This window comes from Aspergillus japonicus (assembly GCF_003184785.1).
Source record: "Aspergillus japonicus CBS 114.51 unplaced genomic scaffold BO86scaffold_19, whole genome shotgun sequence".
NCBI classification, from domain to species: domain Eukaryota; kingdom Fungi; phylum Ascomycota; class Eurotiomycetes; order Eurotiales; family Aspergillaceae; genus Aspergillus; species Aspergillus japonicus.
In genome coordinates, this window is record NW_020291656.1 from 346,367 (window position 1) to 364,036 (window position 17,670).

The following is a 17,670-nucleotide window of genomic DNA, read 5'->3' on the forward strand; positions in this document are numbered from 1 at the left end:
TGGAGAAGGAATGACGAACGACAGTTGAGACAGAATCCTCAATGTGTTCTTCCATCTACTAAAGGATCATTTAACATGTTTGCAGAATGATCAATAGCCGATACAAGCTCATCCTGATAATTGATTGGCTTACATACAGATAAAATCAGGAAACTGATACCGCTCTTCAAAGCAAAGGGTCCTATCAAGGATCCAGATACGGGCCGGAGATCTTGGATTCAACAGAGTACAGTATATCTATGTCAATGTAAACCGTCCTCAGGGCTATGCTGGTATTACCCGGGATGCGCTTGCCTAGCGGGCCCGAGCGGGCTGCTTTATCCGCAGAGCTAAGCACTACCGCTTCTTGATTGGTGCCCTCCTTTGGCTAGTGCCTGGTAACTCACCCAGGGCTTCCACTTTCCGTTGCTTAGCCTGGAGGTTGGTAGAGTATCCGAGATACGCTCTCTGCAGGTGTTCATTGCTACACAACGCAACATCGTTGGCTTCTCTTAGTCCTCAGTTCCTTGTAAGCATTATCCTGGCTCTAGACTTGTCTGTCATAAGCTCATAATCTTCGTGAACAAGCTACATGAACGTACTACATGAACATATGGCACTCGAAATCCCGTCTACCATTTCCACCTGCAAACAACACCGAGACGGATTTTTGATCGTGAGTCGCTATTGTCTGTGCAAACCTCCTACTCTGGCCATCATTGACATAGTCATCTCTCAGAATACTCGTTGGAGAGCATGTTACAATAACAGACACTAGAGGCGCTCTGAGGCATGGTGTTCCCTGCCAAGCGAGCTCAATCGACATGGAAGCTCTCGTCCTTATGGTGCCCGGAAAGGTCGCCATACATTCCTCCATCCGGCCCGCAAGAGTTTGTCTTTCGTACTGAGTGCTGTAACAAGTTTATCATATCATATGCCATACACGCCATGACCTCCTGCAAGAGCATTGCAGTCGTGGCCGGGGTGACAGCAAATGTAGAAAGGGACGATCGCCCCAGATCTCAAAACAGATCATATGTCTACCTTTCCCACTAGAGCCTTCGGTCTTGTCCTCAGTGCTTCTTGAAATCAATCCGTTCTGCGTAGGTGAATCCCATCTGGTCGCAAGAATCGCGCTTCATCGCCCTTCGTTGATGCTACCTTCTTTCTGGAAATGTCAAGGCCGCATGTTTAAGACCGCACTGGGAAGAACGATTAGGACAGAGATGGGATACCAAAGAGCAAAAGCTCACCATATCTTTTCCCGCGACAGTAGCTATCGAGAAGCAGAGCTGCTGTGAGCCATGTGGATCTACTCGGGTACAGTCTTTATGTCATGGCGCTGGAAGTGCACCCGAGCTGAAAAGAGCGAAATCGACTTCGATTCGGTACATCTCTAATGACAGCACGGAGGAACGGCATGTGCTATCATCATCTGTCCTTTAACGAGCGTCCTACAAGCTGGGAGTATAATGCAACATTAGCAGCTTAATAGTCTCCGTTTCTTGGGTGTGGATGAGACATCTCATCGCCTACTCCACCCCATTCGATGCAACAGAGCAAACTCCGCTTCCACGAACCTTCCAAGCTCATTTGATCGTCTGGAAATTTCGTATTCTCCGCTGATTAGACCCAGAAGATCGAAGATCCATATAGCTCTGTGGATGCGGTGGCAGAGTCTCCACTGCCCTCAGTCCATGCTTCGTTTTTACCGGGTTATGATGTCTTGCTGGGTCTGCTAAAAGTGCACTTAGTTGTTGATGATTCTCCGGGAATGTCTGTTTCTTCTCACATGTTCTTCCGCTCTCAAAACATATATCTCAAAAGGCTACCACTGCTTTTACCTCTGCCCAGGAGTGAGAGTTACTGAAAGAACAATCAAGACATTGATTGGGGTTCCACTGAAGAAATGCTCGCACCCCATCTATTGTAGTCAGGACGGGGCGCGCGGGAGCATCCGTTCGATGTATTCTGGTTGCCAGTTTGGACTCGGGGGCAAACATCAGGCCATGTGCTCGAAGCCGTTAAGGACGACAAGAGACTTACTCTCGGGAGAATCGATCCATTGTGCGCAGTTGGAAGAGAGCTTTCTCGTCCCGGATAGCATGTATTTTTAACAGTCGAACTGCCGACTTGCCGCAATTGAACTAGGAATAGCACACAGTGAGCGAAGAATTATAGATAAGTGTTTGAGAACTATGGAAAGCAATAGCAACCTAAGACAGTCCGCCTTTTGGCAAGTAAGTAGTATCTATCTCTTTGGTGTCGACCTCACCACGACCAGTATACAGGGCCCATAGTCTTGCGTTCCCTACATTCATCATATGCACCTGCAACTATCAGAGAGAGGTAGCCTCCAGGGCAAGTCATTGCACTGCACCCAAAAGAAGAACAATGAGGCAAACCAGCTCTGGATGCATGATGCAACCGACACCCGATCGAGGATGGGCAACGATCCAAGAAAACATGGCCCCATACTACATCCAAAGCAACAGCATATGAGCTGTTAGTCTTCCTCTCACATGCTTCGCTATCATCATGGAGTCATGTACAGCATGCCCAGCCCTCACTTTAGCGCCAAGATACTATTACGATAAGTCCAACGGGGGCTCGAGCCATGCCTCCGCGGAGCGGAAGTCAACCTATTCATAGACACCAAGCGTAGAGAACACTGATATGTCCCTCATCACTGCACTGACATGCAAGACGCACACGCCACGTTGCTATCCCTGATATGTCCTTCATCTTGGCCCCGCCTCGATCAGTCGATGATCGAAATGATCCGACTGGCTAGTTCGTTCATACAGTAGATCAAAGCGTCAAAAAAGCCGTCCAAGAAATCGGAGAACCCCCATGCCACGCCGCGCGAAGTTCAAGCGCACAAGCATTGCATATTCCTACTCGGGAATGGCTCCGACGTTTTGCCAACGTTGCTGAAAGGACAAGAAAGAAGGTCAAATCCATTCGGAGACTAGAAGAATAAGCCGCTACGATGCTGATACTACGGACTCAACGGCGAATACCCACGTAGTTGCAAACTGATTCCATTGATCTATTCATCGCCAGATGACACACACTCCATACATCGGTCACTTCTTTATCCCACCCCCCGACTCATGCCATCTCACGGTCAGATGCTTCGAGGCTGCCTGATGGGTTTCGCTACGCTTTCCCTGATACAGTAAAAGAAACAAAACAGGATCCGAACGCAATGTCATCAATGCCATCAATGCCATCAATTGTACGTAGCTAGCTGTAAGCGAAACCGAATCCAAAGCCGATGGATGGATGATCGGTCAAGTCAGAGTGAAAAGACGGAAGGGGACAACGCTAGAAGCCCAGGATCTTGGAGTAAAATGTTCTCTGGGGCGGAGAAATGTGGATGGGTGACTATCTCAGTCCCTCCCTCAATCTCAATCTCCCTCCTTCGCAGCAGTCCTGGGACCCACCGCGGCCGGGTTCAGTGTTATGATTTAATTTTATCTCGGCTCTCCCTGATCCTGATCCTCTTTCTTTCCTCCGCTCCGGCCGAAACGTGCCCCCATCGCCGCCGCCGCCGCCGCCGCCGCCCACTCTAAATTCTCCTTAGTTTTCTCCAAACCTGGCTGGATGGATGCAATCATAGATGGAGGCCACGAGCACGGCCCGCAAGTGTGGTTGACCAGGATCGGGACGGTCGGGGCTTCGGGACTTTAATCTAGATTCCTTTCTTTTCTTTTCCTTTTTTTTTTTTTTTTTGCTGTCCTGTATGTAGTCGTCATATGTACTTTAAAAGGGATCCCGATGGATGGATGGATGGGGGTTAGCCACATTGCTGCCAGATTTCGAAGGTTCTATTCGAATCGAAGGTAATAGATTGGTGGCTTAGGAGTTCCTTCTCGATCATTTACAGCCGATAACTTAGACGTGGGGTCGGCCTAACGTTACGTGAGCAGCTTCCGTTTGTTGATTGTCTGTCTATCTATCTTGATTGTAATTCCTCGGATGCATAGCATTAAGATATCATCCCATCCGAATGTTCGAATGATTTGCGTAGTCCACTGAGACACGGAGGCGAGCATGACCTGGATATACCATGTCATCACTATTCTTGGTGACCTCCCCCCCTGGTTCTCTTGCCTGATCTTAGAAGCCTTTTTTTAAAGGAAGACAAGTTAAGCGGTATCCGGTGTTGAAGCGAGGGAACTGAGACAAGTGACTAGTATAGCAATGATACGGGAAATCATCGTGTGAGAGTAAAGACTTTTTTGTGGTATTTGTGACATTGATTGAATGGGATTAGATAGACAAATAGTGATAGACTTCGACCGACAGTATTCACTGTGGGCGATAGTTTTCCCTGGCTCCGAGCGCAGGGGGTTGGTGGGAAGCTAGGTAGTTACCTTGAAAAAGACCACTGATGTTTGTACACAAAAACTTACGTGAGCAGTAGTCTGCGACAGAGTTCGCTGACTGTCGACCCATAAAGAAGCAAGTACAGTACATATGTAACAATAATGGCAACTGGATTCCAACATGACAGTAACCTGCGATGTATGCCTGAGGACGAAAGGTGCTCCTTTTCCGGAAAAATGCGATAACCCGATCGCGATCGTGTCGGCTCCTGGAGGGCGATCTTTCTCGTCGACATCTCTGCGATCGTTGGTAAAGTACTTAGTACCCTCATAAAACAGTACTGGATACAAGCTACGAAGTCGATGAGTGGGTTCGTTGTGCAGGTCTTCGTATAATTCACTAGATCTAGGTTTGGTGCTCACGTTCTAGTCCTATTCACAAGTTAGTCCTCGAAAATAGAATGTTGGATCGCAGTAGCGCAGTCAATGTGTCTTGATCCATAGTATTGATTGAGTAATGGTCGAGCCCAGTGAATGTCCCTAGGGGCCTAGATAGACTCTGTGAGTCTGTGTTGTTGCATCATCAAGCTAAGGTATGAGAGATTGTTCTCCCATTCAGGAAGAGAGATCCGTCGGGAGAGGAGGCCCACTACTAGGCACTATTGTGAACGAACAACCAACAAGGTTTCCCTTGCCCTTCCAAGGACAAGATCGATGGGATTGATACAGACATGGTGAATCAAATGTAAACCATTTCAATGAGTTCCGCGCAAGCCATGGTCCATATCAAAGCCAGATCTACCACCTTCATATTCATAAGGCTAGCGGTCCGATAATCAAAGATTCAAAGTTGACTGTGCCGTACCACGGGCCGAGCTCAACCTTATGCCTGATCAGGAAGAGGACAGAAAGTCCTGAGTGCTGCGCCCAATCACACGAGGGGAAAACACCAAGAATCTTGATTACCCTAAATGGCAAAAGCAGGGTTCATCACTTGGTGGGGCTAGACTGCGATAGGGAAGGGGGCGGGGGAGGGCGACGGGGGGATGGGTTTGGGATTTGAGAAAATACTGTTTTGGGTTTGGCCTGTAAGTGGCCGGGGTCCACCCCGGGGTGGGCAGGCGGGCGGGCGGGCGCGGCGTGGATGATTTTTGTCCCAAGACGGCATGACGAGGAGAGACTGAGATCCATCCAGTGAATCCAGAGGAGAATGGAGGAGAGAGGGTGCGGGTGTGCAATGCTTCGCTGGCCAGAATCATGATTCATCCAGAGATCCCGAGATTGGGTCTCGTTGCTTCATGACTCTTTCAACTGTATCACGGATAGGAAAAAAGAAGTGTTCTCCAGCCCTAGTAGGAATGGTTGTCCTACCACGGAGGTAACCTGACGAATCCATGACTTACGTCAGTCACTCGCTCTGCACGGACTGCAAAAGTTGGAGTCCCTCAGCAGCAGTACGGAGTACTGGTCAATGCAACCTCCCCTTTTCCCTCTTTGGTTTGTGTACTCTTCCCACAGGGTGCATCTCCACCTGGATGAACCCATGCTTTCATGAGAAACTGGGATCCCAGCGAACAAAGTGAACCTGATGATGTTGATGAGGATGCATCCTGCAGATTGTTTCAGGGGGTGGACTGTCTTGGAATCCCGGGAAGGAGGTAGCTACCTCCTCCGTTCTCCGTCCGTTCATCCAAGATGCGATAGAAGAAACAGAAAATATTTATGAGGATCAAGCCCAGAGAAAAAAGCCAATCGCCTGATTGGGTGGCTCGTTCGGGATTATGTGGAGGTCACGTCAACGAGAATCCAGTTAAGGAAAAGTCGCGATCGATGATGGATGAATGGATGGATGGATGGATGGATAGATGGATGTTGAAAGTTTGGAACGTCAGGATGCAGTCGGTATTAATAGCGGAAGAATTGAATAGTCGCATAGCCAAATAGTCAAGCAGTCAAAAAGCATCCACAAATCGCGGAACTCTCCCCTCTCTCGGCAGGACTAACTGGAAATGGACTGTAGTCGAGCACAAGCTGTTGCTTTTCAATGATGGATCGTCCAATTTTTTTCGTCCATCTCAACGGTAGTCGTTCTTGGAGGGGGAAGTACTGGACAATCATGACTTGGCTGGGGAACGGAGATCCCGACGCCCGTCAATCTTCGTCGACTCGTTCGAGGGTCCTGCCTGAGACCGGCAACCCTCCATGCCAATCGGTCAGTATCGATGCTTTCATACCACCGTTGTAGGGGCAATGAATGATGGAGATCGTAGTACTATGTAGATAGTAACTCAAGTAGGTGAGGTAGTCCTGCAGGTTTAGGCAAGAGGCCACTCCGCATTTACTGGTTTGGTGTGCACATGCCGCGGCACTGGCAGTCAGACATTTCGAACTGGTTCATTGATTCAGGGGAGGGGGAGGAAGAATTTGGAACAAGAAAAAAAAGAATAGAAGCAAATACAATGCTACAATTGACAATCTAAAGAAGTGATCAAACGTTGAGAAGTTTAGTTAGCTACTGGGTAATGTTCAGAGAGCTACGAGTCCTGCCGTACAAGTCTACAGTACAGTCGAACAGCCATGCTGAGTGCTGCAGAGTGTATCAGAATGGATAGTGTATCTTTCTGGGTCAATGTTTCCCACTCTGTTGTTCCAAGACCCACTCCGAACAACGATCTATCGGTTAGTTGGAGACCGAATGCCAAAAGTAGTGTCCACTGAAGGGGGCGCCCGGAAGGGGCAAAGAAAGACAAAAAGAAAATGAAGAATTAATAAAAAAAAATAAAAAAGGCAAATGGGAAAAAAGGAAAAATAAAAAAAGAGGTGCGCGGGTAGGCAGGGAAATTCTATTAAATTATGCTAGAGTATTAAAAGACCAGACCTCGAACATGGCGTGCCAACAGGATATCTCAGGTTTTATATGTGGATGTGTTTGTTTTCGAGTGTTTGGTGCAGGAGAAATTACTTATTATCATTCTAATTATTACTCTTATCCTTATTCTGACTTCCAGCTGTCTTGTTGGCATTATCAGACTGCAAGCTGCCTTTCACTTGTTCTGTCTCTCTCTAACCCTCTCTCCTCTCTCCTCTCTTACTCTATATTCCCTTTTCCCCTGCGAGACAATCTCCAACCCTACTTCCTTCTACTATTCCTACCATTCCTACTATCACTCCTCCTCCTATAAACACCCTCCCCCCACCCACTTGGCCTTTTCCCCTTTCCCCTGTCTCTTGTACCAGGCAGAGCAGGTGCGATGCCTGTCGGTTTGTTATGAAACATACCTTGCGCCAAGTTACACCAACATCCAGAGGAAAGGTTCGACAATGCCTGCACGGCGCAGTTATAGAGCCTCATCACGGAATGGCTGCTATGGGTGCAGGAACCGGCAGATCAAGGTAGGCTCGCTAAAGTTTAAGTAAAGTTGATGTTCCTGCCTGCGGTTGTCCTTCGAATATTGGTCGCGCTTCTTTTCTTCAGCCTTTCCCTCCCCTCTTTCTTTCTTTCTTTCTTTCTTTCTTCTTTCTTCTTTCTCTTTTGTTGTTCTGACTTTCTTTGCTTCTATTCCTCCTCTTTCTTCTCAAATGTTCGTGGTGGTTGTCACTCTCCCCCCTCTTGCTTCCACTCCCCCAGGCCTGCCTTACCCCCTCCCCTCCCCTTCCCTCTTCCCCCTTTTGGTTTTCAATGCCCGAATGCCTTAGAATGCAGTGATCCTCATCCTTCAGGCACCTTACCGTGTGTCGCGTGTCGGCGTTTGATGCATAACCATTTCCCCAACCCGGAACCTTTAACTCAAACTTGAATCTATCCCACCGGCCTTGCCCCCGCCGTCGTTTCCTCAATCCCCCCTTTCTGTTTCCTCCACGCTTGAGCTTCAATTGTGGCCGGATGGTCTTGATATCTCCTTTCCGTTACTGATTGGCAGATGCAGTGCCCAAAAGAACACCCCCAGTGCTCCCATTGCACCAGTGACAACATAATATGCCAATATATCTCCTCGTCTAGCTCACTGGTGTGGCCCAGGGTCAAGTCCCGCTCCACTACTCCAACCATCCCGCCAGCACGGACAACAACGTCTCAATCGCAACCCAACACCAGGATTTATGCCCAGTATCGCCTCGTAATGGACCACTCCATCAGTCCATGCCCTCCTCCGGGAGGCGAACTCAACATCCAGGACTTGGAACTAATGATGCAGTGGTGCACCACCACTTACCGATCCGTCTCGCGCAATAGCACCGTGGAAGGCATATGGCAGGGCGTGGTCCCGCGCGAGGCAATGCGCCACCCATTCCTCATGCATGGCATTCTGGCCCTGTCAGCCCTACATCTGGCCTCCGCCACCTCTTCCAACACCGGCGCCAGCAAAGAGGATTATCTGCGCACCGCCAAGAGTCATCAGCAACAGGCCGTTGCGGGCCTGGCCAAGGTCGCGGACCATCTAGACCGGTCCAATTGCAACGCGGCGTTTGCCCTCTCCAGCATCATGGTCGTCTTCGCGTTTGCTTTCCAGGGAAACCCAATTCCCACCGTCAACACGCAATCCAATGCCTTGGATGCGCTCATGGACATTTTCCAGTTCACCAGGGGCTCCATCGATGTGCAGGGCGAGATTATCGAATGGGTCGCTGACGGAGAGTTCAGCGCTCTCCTAGAATACGACAACTCTCAGCCCAAGATGCCGGATACTTCGCGCCTGGCCATTATGTCTCTCTCCAGGCGAAATACTAACTTAGCGATCAAGGATCCGACGCACGAAAAGGATGTGTACGATGCGACCATCAACCACCTCGGATTCTCCCTGGACAAGCTCGCGCGCGGAGGGGAGACCATGATCATCGCCTTTCAATGGATATTCCGCATCCCGTCGCGATATGTGGAATTGGTCCGGGAGCGAAAACCGTTCGCATTGGCGATTCTCGCCCACTACGCTGTCATCATCCACTCGTTGCGAGGACATTGGTGGATTGGCGAATGGGGGACTCGACTGATTCGGGATATCGGCCAGCATCTGGATGCCGGCTGGAGAGAGTCGATCAGTTGGGTCATTGACGCCACAGGCTGTTATATCCCTCCAGTCTGAACAAGCCCACCCGCATTTTTCTCGACGACCACCACGGATGTTCGCCTGAATCGCACTCTGAAGCGATGTCCCCTCCACGACGCATGTCACCATAGTACTACACAAAATCTGCTAGGCTGCATCCAGCGAAGCGGATGCACTTCCCGCAGTATGGGCAAATTGCAGCAAATCCACAGTCTGTCTCGGGGGTGTATAGATTCTCAGCAACTAGCGTGGGCTACTACCACACTGAACACTGCGCTACTCATCCTTTCCGCGATCGACTCTGGTATCCCGCTACCCAGCCCCACTCATTCAATGATCAGAATCATATATTTGTTCTGCCAATATTCCCCCGGGAAGCTGATCATTGAATCTTTGACGCGCCATCAACTTCCAACTCCTCACCAGCTGAGCCGCTCTGTTATGAGAACAAAACACCACTGGATCCCGCCATGACAGCCAGCCTGTCCCCCACCAGTCCCCCACCCCAACCCGACACGCGCTCAATCGCAAAATAGAATCAAGGGTGCTGGACATCTTAACGGAACGGCCATGACACATATACGAAGATGTTTCTTTTTAAGTTTTTGTTGAGATGGAACAGCGTGATCACTACTAACTAGCCTTCCCCAGCGGTGTTTTCCGCGCGCACTCCTCTTATAGCATACATTTTGGCCTTCTTCGTTTTCATAGCGACCGCATCATCTATAAGACTTTTTTTTTGGATAGAATATCACTACTCGGCATGCATACAATCATGCGACAGGAAGATACATTTCTCGTGCTCGAATTACGGTCCCGTGCCGGTGTAGTTTTATTTTCTTTATTCCTCGTGGGGCAAAATGGGATGGACAAGGGTAAGATGATTTCGCTAAAGTTGTTATAATTTATTATATTAAGGAGATTTCTGGGGAGGAAGGAGGGGGGGAGGCTACTCCTGATAAGCCCATGCATTCTCATTGGATCCTTTCTGTCTCCGTTTTAGTGCCGTCACAAGCGACAAGCATACAAAAAGCCGACGACGCGCAGCAGAACCTATGGTTATTTTCTTGAAAGGTAAGCATGCAGGATTTATGAACATGACAGCAACACAAAGGAAGAAGCGGCCCATCCTCCGCTGTTGCGGGCGGATCAGAACAACATCTGTGAATAAAACAACACAAACACCTTGACCAAACCAAACCATACACCGGCGCCTGTTTCCTAGTTTTGACGTAAGTCTACATGGGTATTGATTAAATAAACATATGTGTGAGAAGGCGAAAAAGAAGAAAGGAAAGGAAAGGAAAGGAAAGGAAAGGAAAAGGGGACCGGAAGCGAATCGAGACAAGACAAGCTACTGCTGCTGCCTTGCGAAACCTCTCCACCACGGTATGACGAAGAAGGGACCAGAGATTGAGAGAGTCGAAAGGAGATAAGAAACCCGAGAGGCCTCTTCAGGATCATCAGCAGCATCAGCGACATTTGTGCCACTGACACCATCATCACCACTATCGCCACCACCACGCAGCATTTTTGTTCAAACTCCCCTCCTGGACAAAGAGTCGAAGCTGCCCATTAGTGACCAGAGTCGATCACAAATCTATCACCCCCCGCATCAACCACCGAGGGTTACCAAATATGTAGTCATGTTTGGAGAAGAACCAGAAAACCCGACCGGGGACAAGGAGAATTAGGAGCGTTCCGTGTCGGACGCTTCCATACCTGTCCCACAGCGCCCTCGTCCGCCAGTAGTTGCCAAGTACCGACTGCCAACGAAAAAAAAAAGCATATCGAGTTTTGAGTGAATCAACTCCAAACGTGTGCTAGTCAACTGGACGAGGGTTGTCGCTCCTCGCTGGCCGGGCGACTCTCGCTACCGCTGAGAGCGCCCGAGGCCACCGCCGCCGCCCCGGCCGTGTGCTCGAGATCCTTCCGGCGATCTTTGGACTGGGTTCTCACGCGGGCCAGTTGGGCCTCTTGGGTCTTGACGCGCGCCAACTGCGCCTCGCCTTGTTCGCGCATGCGCTTCTCTTCTTCAGGGGTGGGGAAATATGCGTTTGCGACACCGCCTGTGAGAGATGGAGCATAGGTTTGTTAGCTTTTGGCACGGAGGATTTCATCTCGACTATAATCAGGAACAAAAAGAAGGGTGACGAATCGAGAACTAGAAGAAGGGTTCCAACCCACCTCGTCCGGTATGATGCGGCGCCTCCTCCATGCGCAACGGCGGGGTCTCGACGTCCTGCAGTTCGCGCGCCAGTTCGGGATGTTGCGGGTCGTTCTGCATCATGTTGCCGGAGCCGCCGCGGCCGGTGGTAAAGACATCTTGTTTGATGGTCGGGGTGACGAGGTCCTTGGGGGTGGTGCGCGATTCGCCGGTGCCGGAGAAGATGTTCCCTGTCGATATTAATTTGATTTAGCTAACGACTTCTTGCTTTCCTGCAATATCCCTGAGGGGGGGATGACCGGGGCAGGAAGTAGTGAGTGGGGTCTTTTTTTGGGGGGGGGGGGGGGGGGGGGGAACGGAAATTGAAGACGTACCCGCGCCACCGCGACCATGAGAAATATTCCTGCCCATGACTTTTTGGCAGGTTCTCTGGCGGACGATACTGTGGAAGATTGGGGGGAGAAATGAGTTGGTGACGGGGGACGAAAGACCAGGCGCTCAATCGTCCGGTTGCGAACGCAAGAGATTAATTGCAAAGAGACGGGAAACGAAGTTGCGATCGGCTTGAACTCGGTTGGAGATTGAGATTGAATTGTCCGGACGGGTTGCTGCTGGTGGCTCTTGACTCAGCTTTCAAAATGGCGAACTGGCGAACTGGCGAACTGGCGAACTGGTTTAGGGGAGAGAACCTGATATGGAGAAGGGGGACACGAAGGATGATAGACTGCCCCACCAAGGCAGTTGATTATTGAAACGGTGAGACACAACACGAGAGAGGGGAGAAAAGAGAAATTCGAAGAAAGAAGAGAAGAACAGAGTCAGTAGTGGTGGTGGTAGTGGTGGATGATGCGATGAGAGCCAAGAAGCAGCAGCAGCAGCAGCAGTTGCCCGTCGGGGTCAAATGACGTCCGTTTTTTTTTTCTTGGGTTGGGCAATTGGCAAGCAACGAATTGCCCGCAACGCAAATGCTCCTCCGTCTTTCTTTCTTTTTTTCCTTTCTTTCTTTCTTTCACTCCGTACTGTGCCTAGTTGGTTTCTTGCCCCAGATAACTGGATAATCAATGAACGCCTTCATAAGATAACGTTTTAGTATGACTTACGCCATGATATAGTTCCCACCATGAAAGGTTAGGTGTTGATTTTTCCCCCTCATTGCTACAGAATTTTTTTAACTTTGATACTTTTTTCTCCCCTCTTCTCTCGGGGAGTTTAGTTTCTCTTACCTCACTGATATTCCAGCCCTTCCAGGTGACCCGATCTTTAGTTGTACTGTACCAAAGGAATTTCCCCTTCTGATGCATACTGTCTGTATACAGTACCGGGCATTAATTTCCACCCCCCGCGCTTTGCTTTCTTTCTAGAACCCTCCACTCTTCCACATCTCCAAATCTCCTTCTAGCCGGTTACTGCTTTCGAGGTCTGGTGGATCCTTTGCCCTAGTACATGTACCCCAACAAGCTTACTGCTTTTGAGGGGTCAGGGGTCAGATGGATGACTTTGGTCGAATACTCAGTCCCGGCACAAGTCGGTCGTAGGCAGCGTGGATTATTCAAGGTGCATAAGTTATCTGTATCGGTTACCTTCTGAGGGCACGTTCTGAAGAAGTCCTGTATTGCATCATGCAGATGGCCCTCAATTGTGGTTGTCACGAGGCAAAACTTAGGTAGAGTATGCTGATCAGTGGTAGTGTGATGCCTGATCTTCTTATAGATAGAGCACCACCAGAAGCAAGCAGTCGCTCGATGCCAGCGCAAATCAAGCCTTAGATACTTGGATTACCCGTGTAATGCAGAGATATACCAATTGAGAATAGGAAATGCTACACCGTTGTTCTTCTTCTTCTTCTTCTTCTTCTTTTTTTTTCTTTCTTTTTGTTTTTATGTGTATTCGCCTGACATGGCATGCCATGCCCGCCGGATGAACGATGTAATTGCTGTCTGGACTCTATCTAGAAAAACTGCTCGAGTAGTATCACAAGAATAAAGATCGCCGGAGGAAAAAAAAAGAGTCATACATGGTGCCTGCCCCCGACGCGGCACCCATATCATATACAGAAATCCTTGATGTCCATATTAACATTCGAATCCCAATAAGAAAAACGCAAAAGTCATTCCCACATATATCATTATAAGTTAGCTTCCTCCATGCTTGCATTTGACCATACTCTTTTTGTTTTGGTTGGTGAACACCTTCCATCAAGCGGGAAGGTGGTTATGGGTGTATCACATATCGAACCACCGATACGAGTCTCGTGTATATGCCTCCTCGAAGCCTATGCTCCAGACACCGTGGGCGCCCTTGACACGATACGGGCCTTCCCACTTCCACGTCTTCTTCTTCTCCTTGTACGAGACGGCGCCGACATGCTGCATCTGCGAGGGAGAGATGGCTAGCCGATCCAGCCCTTCCTTCCCGGCGAGCATCTCGATGACGCTGTCCACCGCCTTGGTGGGGACTTTGTCCTCCCGTTCGGCCAGATACCGCAGGAGTTCCGGCACGTGGGCCCGGTTGTAGAGCAGGGCCTGGGAGCAGCAGCCGTGCGCGTTCATGACGTGCACGCCGGGCTCCATCGGGAACCAGGTGACGCGGCCGGTCATGAAAAAGAGGCCGATGAGGGCGGGGACGCAGAGGAAGCAGACCACCAGAAGAAAAGGATTGGTGAGCACGCCCTGGGTAGCGCGAACCTTGCGACGGGTGACGAGGGCCACCCAGGCGACGCAGGCGACGGTCACCGCGCTCCAGAAGAGGTAGACGGGCCAGCTCTCCGAGTTCCAGCCCAGGAACTTCTCCGTGTAGAACAGGCGCACGTACAGCCAGTCCGTGGGGAGGAGGCCGCGCTGGCGGCCGTCCTCGATGCGGCGCACGCTCTGCATGGTGTGCTCGTACCAGTTGCGCTGGGCGACCACGTCGTCCTCCAGCATGATGATCCAGGGGGCGTCGCTGCGGTCGTAGCAGGCCTGCAGGCCCAGGCGGTAGTCCAGCAGCGACTTGCGCTTGATGTCCTTCTGCTTCTCGAGGCGGGCGATCGTCACGTGCGGCGCGTCCACCGTCTCGTACGTGAGCACCTGGTCCACGATCGTCGACAGCCACGTCTGGTTGTAGTCCGGGTGGTCGGCGGGATCGCTGAGCGCGAACAGCACCTGGATGTTCAGCGCGCGCCGCTGCTCCGGCGTCAGCGTGTCCTGGATCGAGGCGACCGTCGTGCCGAGATTCTGCTGCAGCGGCCGTTTCACCGTCACGATCCCCACGCAGGCGGTCTTGTCCTTCGGCGGCTGGTAGTCGCTGGGCGGGTAGGGGTAGCTGATACCGGTCTGGTTGTAGACGGACAGGTAGTCGAGCGATTCCTGGATGCGGGTCAGGCTGTATTTGGGGCGATAGCCTTCGGTGGATTCGAAGAAGAGGGAGCCCGGGTCGCGGAGGGACCAGAAGCGGCAAAGGAGGAGGAGGAATGAGAAGAGGATGGCGTAGGTGGTCAGCAGAAGCCTCTGCTTCCTGTTGAAATGGTGGAAAGCCATTGGTCACATGCTGGGAGGAATTGAAGCCACGAGAGGGATGTCAGTCGACGGTGGTGGTGGTGGTGGTGGTGGTGGGGAGGAGAGGAGGGAATTTGGCGAAGGGTGTATATTAGAGGCGACCAAAGTGGAAGAGAGCGAGACCGCGAGGACGAGGGGACACACAGACAACAATTGCAGTGAAACAGAGAGGAATGTGAGGATGGAAGAAGAATTAAAAGGATGAAAAAGAGGAAGAGGAAGAAGAAGAGTCAGGTCAGTCAGCCATGGCTGCCGCGAGTTGCAGATAAGCAGCAGCAGCAGCAGCAGCAACAACAGCAGCAGCAACAGACTAAGCCAGGGTCCGTCCATCGCTTAAGAAGCACTAGTCCTGATAAGCGCCTAGTTTAGTGCTTGTCTCGGGCCTGTTTTGCTTTCCTGTCTTCGCCCAGCTTCGTGTTAAACAGTGCTAACAGTGCTGAGTGGACTCCCATTTCCAAGACTTCTTCCAAGGTTTCTTTTCTCTGTCTGTTTTTCCTTCTCGGTTCCTGACCCACACTTCACACTTCTCAGCCTTCCTGCTGGGCCACAATCAGGAATTACCCGAATAGGAATTTCCTACCACAGCAGCGGTGTTCACTTTACGAAGAAGGATTGAGGCCGTGCAGCTGATCGTCTAGTATATGAGCATTGGCCATTGGATTTTGATTCAAAGCCTTTGCCCCCCTCCCTCCCCCCTCCCCACCCAATATAGGCAGTGAATTTTTGCAACCCCGACCAATGATGGGGCGATGACCGATCGCTAAAAAAAGGGCGGGAGCAAAAGCTTAGCTCCAGTGGAAAAAAAGGGTGAGGCGCTTTATTTTTATCAATCACGGTCATCCACTCTCCGCTTTAGTCCAGATGTCTCATGTGTCAAGTCAATTGAGAGGGGAAGTCTTGGATGATGTAACAGTTATGGATTATTGCCCTGGTTCCGTGATTTTGATGGTCGGTGGTCTACAGGACTAGTAGTGAAAGGAGTGGTCTGGTGCAAACCACATGTCAGATAATGTAATCTCTAGGCCAGCCTTGGCCTGGAGGCACCCAAGGTCCACTGCCTCGGCTGTCCATCAAACACCCGTGGATATGCGGATAGCTCAGGACTATGAACAACACGTCCAATCCATTCAGGCAATAAGTATACATCAAAAGCAATGGCACCCCAATGATGAGAATATCCAAAAGAGATTCGTATCACAGCACGGTGCTTGGATGCGGGGTAACAAAGAACGTTAACCGATCTGGCCGAGGCAACTTATAGATGGACTGTCAGGGTAGAGGTGGATGTCGACGCCAGCGTTATTTCCAGTTCTAGATACGCAGTACTTCAGCATACCAAGAAATCAGAACAGCTGTTCAGCCATCAAGCTTGTAGCTATCTGACTAAAACTACCATGTCTACCGCCATCACAATCCCCGCGTCCTACGAGACCCAGCCCACGCAACACATCAAGCTCTCGCACCATCCCGCAGGCTCATCCACCGCAACCCCCGTCATCCTCGTCACGCTGAACCGACCCGAGAAGCGCAATGCGTTCACGGGCACCATGGCCACGGAGCTGGAATGGGCCTTCACGACCCTCGACCGCGACGAGCGCGTCAAGGTCATCGTCCTGACCGGCGCAGGCGACACCTTCTGCGCGGGCGCCGACCTGGACATCGGGTTCCCGGACAACAAGCAGGAGCGGCCGATTGATCATCGGGACAGGTATGTAGGATATCCATGACCCCTTGGATGGCAGACACGACACAGCGTCCGATCGAAGAACCCACTAATACCCCCACCAGCGGCGGCAGAGTCGCCCTCGCCATCCACCGATGCCGCAAAACCACCATCGCCGCCATGCAAGGCTCCGCCGTGGGCGTCGGCATGACCATGACCCTCCCTGCGACCATCAGGTAAACCGCCACAAAACCCCTTCCCCACCACAAGGTAGACACCCCCCGTTAACAGGTCGAAAAAAAAAAAAAAGACTCGCCCACCAAGAGAGCAAATACGGCTTCGTCTTCGCCCGCCGCGGCATCACCATGGAATCGTGCTCGGCGTACTTCCTGCCCCGTCTGATCGGCTACTCGCGGGCCATGTACCTTGTCGCCACGGGCCAGGTCTTCGCCCCGACCGCGCCGCATTTCGACGGCCTCTTCGCCGAGACCTTCCCGCGGCGGGAACAGGTGCGCGCGCGGGCGCTGGCGCTGGCGGACGAGATCGCCCGGAACGTCAGTCCCATGGCCGCCGTGTTGAATCGCGCGCTCATGTGGCGGGGTCCCCGCTCGGCGGAGGAGGCGCATCTCTTGGATTCGAGTATTCTGGCGCATATGTTTGCTTCCAAGTACGTGGTTCCTTTTCTTGGATTTAAAGGCCCCCTTCGGGGGTGGGAAAGGGGGGCATAGGGGAAGAAGGGAGAGTGTGGTCATGAGCTGAGCTGACTTTCATTTAGGGACCAGCGAGAGGGGGTTCGAGCCTTCTTGGAGAAGAGAAAGGCTGATTTTCGTGCGACGCTCGAGGAGCACGGTCCGGAGAATTATCCTTGGTGGGCTGAGGTGCACGTTGAGCGGAAGCCGGCTGCTGTCGGGGAGTCGAAATTGTAGGCTGTTCATGAGAGAAAGTAGAACTG

At 51.2% G+C, this 17,670-nt stretch overlaps 5 protein-coding genes across 5 annotated transcripts; 2 read left to right on the top strand and 3 right to left on the bottom strand.

Annotated features, from left to right (window-relative positions):
* Positions 1–7,982: 7,982 nt before the first annotated feature.
* BO86DRAFT_72208 (uncharacterized protein) lies at positions 7,983–9,538 on the top strand. Its single transcript, XM_025677592.1, has one exon. The coding sequence runs from the start codon at positions 8,234–8,236 to the stop codon at positions 9,389–9,391; it is 1,158 nt and encodes a 385-aa protein (XP_025528489.1). The 5' UTR covers positions 7,983–8,233; the 3' UTR covers positions 9,392–9,538.
* On the bottom strand, positions 9,539–10,026 carry BO86DRAFT_72209 (uncharacterized protein). The gene has a single exon (XM_025677593.1). The coding sequence runs from the start codon at positions 9,932–9,934 to the stop codon at positions 9,686–9,688; it is 249 nt and encodes an 82-aa protein (XP_025528490.1). The 5' UTR covers positions 9,935–10,026; the 3' UTR covers positions 9,539–9,685.
* Positions 10,027–11,020: 994 nt separating this feature from the next.
* On the bottom strand, positions 11,021–12,256 carry BO86DRAFT_72227 (uncharacterized protein). The gene is made up of 3 exons (XM_025677594.1): positions 11,897–12,256; positions 11,543–11,752; positions 11,021–11,424 (listed from the first exon to the last, which is right to left on the bottom strand). Exons 1-3 carry the CDS (start codon positions 11,931–11,933, stop codon positions 11,183–11,185), a joined length of 489 nt encoding a protein of 162 aa, XP_025528491.1. The 5' UTR covers positions 11,934–12,256; the 3' UTR covers positions 11,021–11,182.
* A 1,401-nt stretch (positions 12,257–13,657) lies between these two features.
* Positions 13,658–15,146, bottom strand: BO86DRAFT_72240 (uncharacterized protein). The gene has a single exon (XM_025677595.1). The coding sequence runs from the start codon at positions 15,035–15,037 to the stop codon at positions 13,745–13,747; it is 1,293 nt and encodes a 430-aa protein (XP_025528492.1). The 5' UTR covers positions 15,038–15,146; the 3' UTR covers positions 13,658–13,744.
* A 1,303-nt stretch (positions 15,147–16,449) lies between these two features.
* BO86DRAFT_361003 (enoyl-CoA hydratase/isomerase family protein) lies at positions 16,450–17,644 on the top strand (the record flags this gene model as incomplete). The annotated part of the gene is made up of 4 exons (XM_025669837.1): positions 16,450–16,763; positions 16,844–16,954; positions 17,029–17,385; positions 17,494–17,644. The coding sequence occupies 4 exons, from the start codon at positions 16,450–16,452 to the stop codon at positions 17,642–17,644; spliced, it is 933 nt and encodes a 310-aa protein (XP_025528493.1).
* Between the last annotated feature and the right edge of the window lie 26 nt (positions 17,645–17,670).